Genomic DNA, 12,475 nt, shown 5'->3' on the forward strand with positions numbered 1-12,475 from the left:
TCGGGAGAAAAGGGAGAGTCCTGAAATCACACTAACTTTTCAAACTGCACTCTATAGCTTTCCTGGTCCCTGTGGTCCCTCCCTGACTAGAGCTCAGTCTGACACATTCTTTCTCCAGGAATGAGTAAGCTTTGACTGCTGGGAAAATACCACCAGTGATCAACTTAGTCCCCTGAGGAAGAGGCAAGGGCAGGAGAGGGCTCTGCTGTGTGTTCGAACACTTTTGTTGCAAGGGACAGAAGCCCAGCTTGAACTAGCTGTACCTGTAGAGACTTGCAAACAGCAGAAACCAACTGTGGCTGGCTTAATCAGCAAATAATTTTACTAATGGATATAGGTAGCTCGCAAAAATCTCTGTTGGGCCAGAGAATTTAGTTCACATGCCTGGGCTCTCCTTGCAAGGGAAGCTGGCAAGCAAGTAAAGGCATTTCTAGTGGGAGAAGTTGGGGAATTCCACAGACATAGGAAGCTTCTGGGAAGCCAACAAAATAACAAGCATCCAACTCATCAGCTTTAGTAAAATGCAGAATCCATTGTTCACCTAACCGGGGATCCAAGGGGATGGTTGTGTTTCTGATATGGCTGATCCAGAGGTTCACGTGATAACTTTGCTCTCCTTGCTCCATCTCTCAGAGATATTTTTCCCATGCTGGTTTCATTCTCAGACAGATTCTTTTCAAAGTCACATACAACTTTAATGGATCCTCAGTTTTTTTTTTTGCTTTTTGAGTTCGTTCCTTTACATCAAAACATAAAAGATTTTATTTATCAATTATATGATTATAAAGATGAATATAATATAGGTTGTATTGTATTCCTTTTCTCCTTCTAATTTTAAAAGAAGTTAAAACATTTTCATGGCTTCCAAAAAATATGGCATGTCTTGAACACTGTAGTTACTGTGTCTATGAATAAGCCAACCCTGACTCTTTCCACCTCATGGGAAAGTTGGTCAGGAGCAATTTTTAAAAAATAATTGTGATAAAGTTGCTTTACCATGTTGTGTTAGTTTCTGCTGTACAATGAAGTGAATCAGCTTCATGTACACATGTATCCCCTCTCTCTTAGACCTCCCTCTGTCCCTACCCCAGTCCCATTTAGGTCACCACAGAGCACCAAGCTGGACTCCCTGCGCTAGAAGGTAGGTTTCCACTGATTTAGGTATGGCAGAATCTGGATCTGGATCTGTTTTACACATGGAAGTACACAAAAAACAACCTCAGTCTCCAGAGTCATTCCACCCTGTGTCCACACATCTGCATCTCTGTTTCTGCCCAGCAAATAGGTTCATCTGTAACAGTTTTCTAGATTCCACATACATGAGTTAATATACCATACTGGTTTTTCTCTTTCTGACTTACTTCACTCTGTATAATAGACTCTAGGTTCATTCACGCAGGAGCACAACTTCACTCACAGTGTATACACCGTCCTTACTGCTTATAACCTGGGGTTTATGAGCACTCACAGCACTCTTTTTCTCCTTGTATTAATATATGTTGTTGCTTCTGCTCATGTGTGGAAGGATTGCTGTGTTCGGGATATGGGAATTTTCTAGCCAGACTGGGTCATGTGCCCATGAGGAGGGGAAGGTTATGCTGTGTGTGGTTGATGACTCTGTCAGAATTGCATGCAGTTGGGAGTTGCGGTTTCTAAGAAGAAGAGATGCTGGGCACATAAAAAGTAATTGGTGTCCATTCCAGCAACATAGTGATGAAATTGAAGGCAGAGAAGACTTTTAGTCTATACACGATCTGGCCTTACCAGTAAGTGACTGAGCAGATCAGCAGCTTTGACATTGGTTTAGGTTTGCCCTTGAGCAAAAGGTACAAAGTATGTCAGAAGGTGCAAAGCTTCTCCTGGCAGGTTGCCTGGAAAGTTGACTTATTTGTTCAGGTACCACCAGTAGTTAGGCGTAAAGTCATAACTTAAGATTCTAGATTTCTACACTTTTCAGTTCAAAATTTTTAAGAATTTGAAGTCAATGGGAATTAGATTCTAAAGATCTTGGCATTTCAGACTCTAAGAATCTACAATCTCTAAAATCATGGAATTTTCTATTTTTAATCCTGTTTTCCTTGGAATCTTTGTTTCTCAGTTTTAAAATTTTACAGTCTAAAACCATAGACCCTGAATCTGAGAATGTTAGCATCTTATACTCTAAGAATGGTGTAAGATAATAGAATATTAGGATATTTGAATCTTACTGTTAGAATATTGGCTGTGTAATCATGAGTCTTCAGAATCAGAGAAGCCTGAGCTCAGACTACAGGTCACTTGACCCTAAGACCTCTGAACTGTCAGGAATTAAAGTCAGGGAAGAACCTTCTCTGGTGTCTGAGGCCTTTATGAGGAGGCACCGGGACAGGCAGTGAGCATTAGATTCAGAGTCCCTAGTTCAGTTTCTGTCCTGGATGTCTGATCCTAAACCTGCCCTGCACCCTGCCCAGTGACCTCACACTCGCTTGCAGATCCTCGAACACGTACCTGCAGCACCCTGAGCACTTACCACCCCATCTTCTTGGGACAGCTTCTCTTCTTCTTGGGGCCAGTGTGCACAAGCTTCCGGTGGTGACTACTCACATGAATCGGATCCAATAGCTGGGCAGGTGAGCCAGTAGAAGAGGGCAACAGGCGCCTTGCCAGACCTTTTCCCAGGAGTTCTGTGAGCCTTCTGGAGGCAATGAAGTCTTCTCTGAATACTAGTCCACAGGCAACTGAAATGGAGATCCCAGCCCTGGAAGGGGCCTCCTGTAAGATATGGAAATACCAGTGAATCGCACCAGGCTCTTGGAACATGCCATGACAGCAACTGCTGTCTAGGGCCTGATGTGTGCATGTGTGCTAAGTCTCTTTAGTTGTGTCCGACTCTTTGTGATCCCATGGACTGTAGCCCGCCAAGCTCCTCTGTCCATGGGATTCTCCAGGCGAGAATACTGGAGTGGGTTGCCATGCCCTCCTCTAGGGGATCTTTCCCAACCCAAGGTTTGAACCCTCATCTCTCACTAGCACCACCTGGGAAGCCCATCTAGGGCCTGATAGTATTACCCTTTATTACCCTAATACTTTCTTCATTTTATTCAGGTTTCTGATTGCCATTTCTCCACTTTTCACATAAATTAAGCAGTTCGGGGGTTGGAAAATTCCCTGAAACTAGAGATTATCCAAGAAAATCTACTGAGAATAAAACAGAAAAGTACCTAGCCCTTAACTTTTCTGGTGGTCATTGTTTTGTTTTAAGCAGATGTCTTCTTAATGATACCTATGCATTAGTATATAATACATATATGTTATTTATATTCTATGTAAAAGAAGGGTTTGAGACAGCTTTAGAAATTGAAGACAATGTAAAATAGGACAAAATACAAAAAATAATCTAGAGGGAGGGAGAAGAGCAACAGATATTTTCAGGCACTTGAACAAGAGAGGGACAGAAGATGAGAAAGAGGCTCTGAGTTCCTGTCTGGCAAGGCAAAAAAGAATCTGGGTAGGTAGGATTTCATTGCCTGGTAAAAGAAAAGAAAATAGTTGACTTTTAATGAAGCATTTTTTTCTCACACTGCATTTAAGGAGAAAGTTATAGGGCAGTGCTGAGTGTTGTAATGGACACTGTTATCAACTTGTTGGTTTTGCAAGACGGTATTTTAAAACCTCATGCTTATTGAGTGCCTTCTGTGTGCCTGCTTGTGTTGGAAATGCAGGTTCTTGAGCCCCATTTAGAACAAACTGAATTTTAAAAATCTGAGCAGGAGGGCAAACAACTTATGTTTGAACAAGCCCTCGCTGTGATTTCAACCCACACAAAAGTCTGGGACCTATTGGTATGGAGTTGAGAACAATGGAAGGAGCAGCTTGGGATTCTGTGTCACCAGGAATCATCCTTCAGGTCCTTTGACTCTCTCAAGGAAAACTGACCTCTGCCTCTGGGTTTCCACCTTGACTAGAGAATCTGCCATCTGTTCTTCCCATGAGATTAAGACAAGGGGCATTTAATCAGCAGAGACAACTTAAAGGAAATGAAATGGCTCTCAGCCAGGAGACCTGGGCTTTGACTCCAGCTTTTTCTTTAATTTATGCTGACTCCATGGGAAACACATCTTCTCTTTCTTTGGATGTGAGTATATCCATCTATAAAACGCAGGGTCGAACATGATTTTGTTCAGAGAGTGGGAGGAAACGATCATCAACTGACCCCATGTGCCAAGGACTGAGTTCTTTATTAAGCGACTACTATGTGCCAGGCCCTACGAGAGATGCCAGGCATATAGAGATGGAAAAGGCAGAGGCAGTGCCTGTCCTCACATAGCTTGGCATCTAATGGAGACTAAATACAGGCAATAGGAAGGGAATTATAATTCAGTGTGATAAGGGTTGTGACTGGGGAACTCTATATTAGCTATAAATAAGTCTTTTTCTAGCATAACAACTAGAAAAAATTTTTAAACTTTTTATTTTAGAGTATAGCCAGTTAACAATGTTGTGATAGTTTCAAGTGGACAGCAAAGGGACTCAGCCATATACTGTATCCATTCTATCCCAAACTCCCCTCCCATCCAGGCTGCAATAACTAGAAAAAAATTTTTTAATGCTTTTTACAATAGTAACACAAATGATGAAGTTTATACTGTCAAAAATTATAACCATGATTGTTGAAAAGTTTAAAATAAAGACAAAGAAGATTTTAATAAATGGGGAGCTGTATCAAATAAGTGGGAGTGGTAGCCTAATGAAGTCTCAAAAAATTTTCACTGCGTTTTTGAGGGAGTTTACAAACCTTTCAAAATTTACAGGTAAGTCAACTTCAAACAGGTAAGTCAACTTAAAAAAATATGAAAGGTGAGAAGGGGCTTCCTGAATCAGATATGTAAAAAGACATACTACAAAGCTATAATAGTATCATAACATGGTACTGACATTCCAATAGGCAAGTAGACAACAGAACAAAATAAATAACTCAGAAGTACACAAAGTGTATGGGAACTTGATAAATATAGGGCTATAAAAGAATGAGGAGAGACAAGATTTTTAAGAGCAACTGGTGGGACTTCCCTGGCAGTCTAGTGATTAAGACTTTGTGGTTCCACTGCGGGGGGCAAAAGTTTCATCCCTGGTTGGGGAACTAAGATCCCACCCCAAGGCGTGGCCAAAAAAGAGAGAAAGAGGAAGAGATTGATGGAAAATATGATTTCAAATATGAAGAAAAATAAAGCAGAATTCCTACCTTACAACTTAAAGAAGAATTCCACATGAATTCAAGGTAAAAGTATAAAAAAAAAAAAAAGACTAGGAAGCTAGTAAAAGAAAATATTGAGGAATAGCTGTGATATTGTGGTAAGGAAAGGCTAAAACTCCACATATTAAAAGGTAAAAATGTGATGGATTGAAGTATATCAAAATGAAGAATTTCTGCTCAATGCAGGCAGGGTAGATTACAAACTTGAAAAACATACTTGTAACATTTAAAGTTGACAGTAATATTTAAAGTTGACAAGGAGCAAACATACAAAAGTCTTGAAAGCAATGAAATAATACAGGAAATCCAAATAAAATAAGCAGTTTTTTCATAAGCAATATGGGAAAATGCTAGTTGCTACCAAGGAGATGCTTCATTAGTAATCAGAGAGATACAAATGAAACAGAATGAGGTACCATTTTAGCCTGATAAAGAAGGAAAAAATTAGAGAGTTGGAAGAGGATGTTGGTGAGGATGTGGGGGAGATGGGAGCTATAGTCTATAGTCCATTACTGCTGGGAGTATAAAAGGCATAGCCATTCAAGGAAACAATATTGAAGTACGTTCAGTACAGTCAATTCTCATTATTTGTGGTAGCTGTGTTCTATTGAGTTGCTGCAAATACACATAGTCATTCTTCTAGGAGGAGTACAAGATTAGTTTCCTGTGAGCCTCTGCTCACAACATTTTTGTCAACTGATGTGATCAAATATATAACTTGTTTTATGGGTATTTCTGATTGACATATACACACTATTATACATATAATAGGTAATTAATAAGGTTCTACTGTATAGCACAGGGAACTCTACTCAATACTCTCTATAATTACCTATATGGGAAAATAACCTTGAAAAGAGTGGATATATGTATATATGGGCATCCGGTCCTATCACTTCCTGGCAAATAAAAGGGGGGAAAAGTGGAATCCGTGACAGATTTTATTTTCTTTGGCTCCAAAATCACTGCAGATGGTGTGACTGCAGCCACAAAGTTAAAAGATGCTTGCTCCTTGGAAGGAAAGCTATAACAAAGCTAGACAGCATATTAAAAAGTAGAGACATCACTTTGCCCACAAAGGTCTGTATAGTCAAAGCTATGGTTTTTCCAGTAGTCACCATAAAGAGGGTTGGACCAAAGAGAGTTGGACCATAAAGAGGGCTGAATGCCGAAGAATTGATGCTCTCGAATTATGGTGCTGGAGAAGACTCTTGAGAGACCACTGGACTACAAGAAGATCAAACCAGTCAATCCTAAAAGAAATCAACCCTGAATATTCACTGGAAGGACTTATGCTGAAGCTGAAGCTCCAATAACTTTAGCCATCTGATGCAAAGACCCTGAAGCTGGGAAAGATGGAAGGCAAAAAGAGAAGGGGGTGGCAGAGGATGAGATGATTAGACAGCAACACCAACTCAATAGACATGAGTTGGAGCAAACTCCAGGAGATAGTGAAGGACAGGGAAGCCTGGCATGGGATTGCAAAGAGAGTTGGATACAACTTACCAACAGAACAACAGCAACAACATGTATATGTATAACTGATTCATTTTGCTGTACAGTGGAAACTAACACAATATTGTAAGTCAACTATACTCCAGTAAAAATTAATTTAAAAATCCCCATTTAGTATATGCACTATTGATTTATTAACCTTGAACTCATGGCCAGCAGCACTATAACCCATGCCTGAATGAAGCTTAATAACACATGTATTTTCTCTATAAGGCACATCACAGACTTTTATGCTTAGAAGTCTTAGACACCACTTGAGCACCATGCTTGGGTACTGATTTAAACAGGGAAATTACCAAAAGAGCACAAAAATGCTAAAAGCATGGCAAAAATAGACCATGGGAAGGACACTTGATCACAATATGAGCTGAAACAAGAGGGCAGAGAATGTTCTTATTAGACCTCAACTGAAACATGCGCATGATGACTCAGATATTTTGCTGCTCTGGGTGTGTCCCTGGGTGACCCTGAAACTGCCATCCGCACTAGTTTTAGGTTCGGTAGTAGATGAATTTACAAACACGGAATCTACAAATAATGAAGAGGGACTACGTTTAGCTAAAGTTTGTGCACACCATGACTAATGTGTTTGTTCTTTCTTTCAGGGAGAATCTTCCATGGATTCATACAAGGACATACACAAGGGCATTTATCAAGACGCACTGATAGCAAAGAGTTAGAGGTAATTTAGGTGGCCTCCACTAGAAAAGTAAAATGTGATGAAATCATATCATGGAATGTCAATAAGAACCGATGAAACTAGATCTATCAATAGCAACAGAGACATGAAATGAAAACCTAAGAAATAAATGGAGATGTGTAACATAATTCTTTTTATGTGAATTCAACTTGTACATATATGCACATAGCAACACTACCTATTTTCAAAGATATGCTTATATTTATGGACATACTTAATGTGAGAAAGGGGAGTAGAGTGGGAACTGGGGGCTTGGAGGTAAAGGGGAAGATAAAACAAGCAAGGAGCCTACAAAGACTAAAAGGTATCATGAGCTCAGAGCTCTTTTCTCCTAAGGTTCAGAAGTTAAGAATTTAAAAGTGCCATGATGAGGCTTCCCTGGTGGCTCAGGTGGTAAAAAATCTGCCTGCAATGCAGAAGACCTGGGTTTGATCCCTGGGTTGGGAAGCTCCCCTGGAGAAGGAAATGGCAACTCACTCCAGTATTCTTGCCTGGAGAAGTCCATGGACAGTAGGGTCTGGTGAGCCACAGTCCACGGGATCGCAAAGAGTCAGACACAGCTGAGCAACTAGCATTGACACTATGATGGGGGAGTAATAGAGCGCTAAGGGGGAACACACAAAGGGCATCTACCTCACTTTTCAGGGCAAGGTGCCTGGGCAGGCTCCTCCGAGAATGTGATGTTACAGGAGAAGCCTGACTAAGATTTCGGTTGAAATAGACAAAGAGGAAGAGAGAAGGGTGACTGATTGGTGAGAATGAGAATGAGTTGGCGTGTTTGGCAAACTGAAAAAAATTCAGAATTGCCTCTCCTTTTAGAGAGGCAATGGTGAGATGTGAGGTCAAAGAAGTCATTTAGGAGGAGCCAGAGCAGAGAGAGCCTTTAAGTTCTATCAAGGGTGGTAAGGTGACCAGATTTGTCTGCCAGAAAGCCCATTCTGGTCAGGTATGAAGTGAAGGGTGGGCACAGAGGCAGAGAGACGGTTGGAGAGATGATTGCGCTCCTTCAGGAGAGAGAAGGTGGTAACACCTGCACCGGAGTGAATGAAGTGGGATGGAGAGGAGTAGAGGCAGGCTAGAGATGTTTGAGAGATGAAATTTCCCAGTCTCACCCAAATCTCCACAACAACCTTCCAACACCTGCCTGACACCGATAGGGCAATGATTCCCCTAAATGTACCAGGTTACAAATGCCTTCCCACCCCACTTTTTAAGGCAAACTGCTCCATGAATTCTTGTGTTCATGTCAAACCATGTGATGAACTCCATATATCTTCCTCTGACCACAGATGATCAGTGGGTCTAGAGATGGACATCTGACAAAATGGCAGCCAGCCCCTGGGCTACTCAAGGACTTGTGACCTGTGGTCTGATTTGAAACTATTTGTTAAAATATCTTTTATTGTGGTACACATATGTAACATAAAACTTACCATTTGGACCATCTTTAAATGTATGTGAAGTAGTATTGAGTCCATTGACAATGTTGTGCAACCATCACCGCTGTACATTTCCGGAACTCTTCCGTCATCAGACAGAACTCCACATGCAGAAAACAGTAACTCTCCCTTCCCCACTCACCCCTAGCTCCCGGGAACCACTGCTTCACTTTCTGTTTCCATGACTTGACTATGACAAGCGCCTCATGTAAATGGAATCACACAATATTTACCCCTTTGTACTTGGCTTATTTCACTTACAGCTTCATTAAGGTTTGTCCATGTTGTTGCACGTATCAGCATTTCATTCATTTTAAGGCTGACTTATATTCCACTGGGTGTATATGTTTATCTGTTCACCTGCTGATGGACATTGGCGTTGTTTCCGTCTTTTGGCTACTGTGAATAATGTTGCTATGAACACAGGTGAACAAATGTCTCTTAGTACTCTGCTTTCAATCCTTTTGGGTATATACCCAGAAGTGGAGATGATGGATCATTCATTAATTCTATATTTAACTTCTTGAGGAACCATCATATTATTTTCCACAGTGGCTGCATCATTTTTTTTTCAAGCTTTCCAATTGCTCCACATTCTCTCTAACACTTGGTATTTTCCATTTTTGGATAATATCCATCCTAATGGGTAGGAAGTGCTATCTCATTATGATTTTGACTTACCAGACTGATGGTAATGTCAAGCATCTTTTCATGGGCTTATTTGACATTTGTATGTCTCCTTCAGAGAAATGTCTATTCAAAACTTTTGCCCATTTTCTAAATTGGGTGTTGCTGTTGTTGTTTTGAGTGGTAGGAGTTCTTAATATATTTTGGATATTAATTCCTTAATTTATGAATATTTTTCCCCATTGTGGATTATCTTTTTATTCTCCTGATAGTGTCATTTGATGCACAAAAGTTGAAAATAGTTTTTTTTTTAATGGGAGATAAGAGAGACTGTGCCATTTAGCAGGTGAGGTGATAGGTGGAAAATATTCTTCAAGAGGAAATTTGGCATAGGGAAAGGGAATCAAGAAATAGGGCTGGCTTCTAGAGCTAAGAGGAATACCTATGTTTGTATTGTGAGCAAGAGTGCAGGTCCTGGACACCGCAGGCTACTAGTAAGAGAAAAAGACTTAGCTCTCATTGTTATGGATGGAAAAACTATTGCATGGCTTCAAATTAAAAGAATTGCAATGCTTTGCCTGTACAGGTTTGCTAAGGAATACTTCTTGCCTAAGCGTAACCTCAAGGAAGGGTATGCTCTACTTTCAGGACACTATTAAGGCCTAGACACCAGTGGTAAATTTCCTGCATGACTGGTATTGACACGTTGGTAGTGGCAGTGTATTTTCAGGCAACAAGAATTGAGATGATAGCAGTTTCAGATGTTTTCATTGAAGAGGATGTCTAAGTTACTACTCCAGCAAAAAGGGCAAGGCTGATTCATAACTATGTGTCAGCCATCCTGGGGGCATTTAGAAATATTAGAAGCTCTACCAGGGAAAAAACTGAATTTCTTTCTAGTCAAATATTTAAGTCTCTGAGAATTAAAATTGTTTGAATTAGTGGAAATGTAAACACAAATCTTGTGAAATTTGGGAGTCACAGCTTAAAAATTGAAAAGCCCAACCAATTTTGTCTGTGAATTAAGGAAAGAAAATCATTATTTTGTTACAATGGAAGAATAGCTAGGACTGTATTTTAAGAATTATTGTTCTGACTCTTTGGCTATCTGAATTATCCAATTTTACCTCTATTGTTACTGGTGTTTGTGAGAAAATAAATTTCACTATCAATCAGGGTTTTGCAGAATTATTTGGGTTCCAGGGACATGCCATTTTGGTGATGGCTGCTTTGACATCCTTGTTCCTCAGCGTGTAGATGAGAGGGTTGAGGACAGGTGTGAGAATAGCATACACCACGTTGCCCATGATGTGGAAGTCAAGAGGCAGGTCAGTCCTGTAGGCCACATAGGCTATGGCAATGGATGAGTAGTAAGTGCCAACCACCAGGAGGTGGGAGCTGCAGGTAGAGAAGGCTTTGGAGCGTCCTTCTCGGGAGCTGATGCGAAGCACTGAGGCCAGGATGTGGGCATAGGAGAGAAGCACCAGGAGAAGGGGCAGGAAGGACACCACCATGGCGATGCAGAAGCCCATGAAGGTCTGGGGGCTGGTGTCAGAGCAGGAGGCCTGGACCACAGCTAAGTGGTCACAGAAGCAGTGGTAGATGTGAGCGGTGTTTTCAAAAGCCATGTGGGAGGTCTGCACCACCGCCGGGATGGGCAGGAGGAGGGCGGTGAGCCAGGCACTGGCTGCCAGGGCAGCACTGGTCTGCGGGGTCATGAGCGCAGGGTAATGCAGCGGGTGGCAGATGGCCACATAGCGGTCATAGGCCATGACCACCAGGATGAAGGCTTCAGAGCAGGAGAAGCTGTGGAAGAGGTACATCTGCAGGAAGCAGGCAGGGAAGCTGAGGTAGCGGTCCCCACACAAGAATAAGGACAGCATCTTGGGGACAGTGGTTGTGGTGAAGAGGATGTCCAGGGCTGAGAGGTTGATCAGGAAGAAATACATGGGCTTGTGAAGGCTGGGCTCTATCACCACGGCCACCAGGATCAGGGCGTTTCCCACCAGGATGAGTAGGTAGAGAAGGAGAAAGATGAAGAAGATAGGAAGGAAGAGGGATTTTGGCAGAGAAGGGATGCCCACAAGGTAGAAGATGGTCCATGACTCCTGTGATTCATTGCAGGCTATAGTCTCCATGGTGGTTTAAGCTGGACGCCCAGGAAGTGAGCGGTGGGAGGACTTGGAAACCAGAACAATCGGTGATTCTGGAATATGAATTACAGAGCGATCACTGTATACTGTAACCACATTTATTTACAACCAACACTAGAACAGACATGATGGGCTCTGTCTTCATCCTCTCTCTCAGAATTCCCCTTTTCCTTTTAAAAAAATAATGTGGCAAAATTATCTACAGTATACCAAACCAAGTGTTGCTGCATATATAACAAGTTGAACAAAACAAAGAAGGTCTCTAACTTAATGGAGCAGAAATTTCAGTGGGAGAGAAAGACATTAAGCAAAGAATCACATAATGATTTAATTTCAGTTGTGCCAAGTGTCGTGAAAGAACTCTTTTGGTCCCCTCATCCATGTCTCATATGATCCTTTCAGGGATATCGGGTCTCTTAAACCATGTCCTTGAGCTCCTTTCTCATTTGGCATTGCTTTAAGGTTTTAAAAAAGTGACATCTTTGTCACCACACTGCTAGGGAGGCCTGATTTCTCTAACATTTACAGCAACATGCTATCTTTTCATCATAATTATTGACCAGGAATGGCTCCCTCTCCTTTGTTTGCTTGGCGCAGCGGTTTTGCCTGTCTCTAAGTTGAGTACTCCCTTTTCTGTCTCTGGGTGTGGGGCTCTGTCACATTGCAGTGACGGGAGTGATACTGAAAATGCCTTTGGCGGAAAGAGCCATTCCTGACTGGAGTCAGAACTGAGCATGGATTCTCCTGCAAATGGGCAGCAACAGGGAATCCAGGGAGTATATCTGTGTTACTCTTGAACTTGCCTCTG

General features: G+C 41.5%; 1 protein-coding gene across 1 annotated transcript; it reads right to left on the reverse strand.

The window, feature by feature from the left end:
- Window positions 1-10,686: 10,686 nt before the first annotated feature.
- Window positions 10,687-11,652, reverse strand: LOC138420735 (olfactory receptor 2AT4-like). Its single transcript, XM_069554158.1, has one exon. It carries the CDS (start codon window positions 11,650-11,652, stop codon window positions 10,687-10,689), a length of 966 nt encoding a protein of 321 aa, XP_069410259.1.
- Between the last annotated feature and the right edge of the window lie 823 nt (window positions 11,653-12,475).

Source organism: Ovis canadensis, chromosome 15 (genome assembly GCF_042477335.2).
Source record: "Ovis canadensis isolate MfBH-ARS-UI-01 breed Bighorn chromosome 15, ARS-UI_OviCan_v2, whole genome shotgun sequence".
Taxonomy (NCBI): domain Eukaryota; kingdom Metazoa; phylum Chordata; class Mammalia; order Artiodactyla; family Bovidae; genus Ovis; species Ovis canadensis.

What these genes read in the sequence shown, in the direction of transcription:
- LOC138420735 (XM_069554158.1), bottom strand. Translation starts at nt 11,652, where the DNA reads ATGGAGACTATAGCCTGCAATGAATCACAGGAGTCATGGACCATCTTC.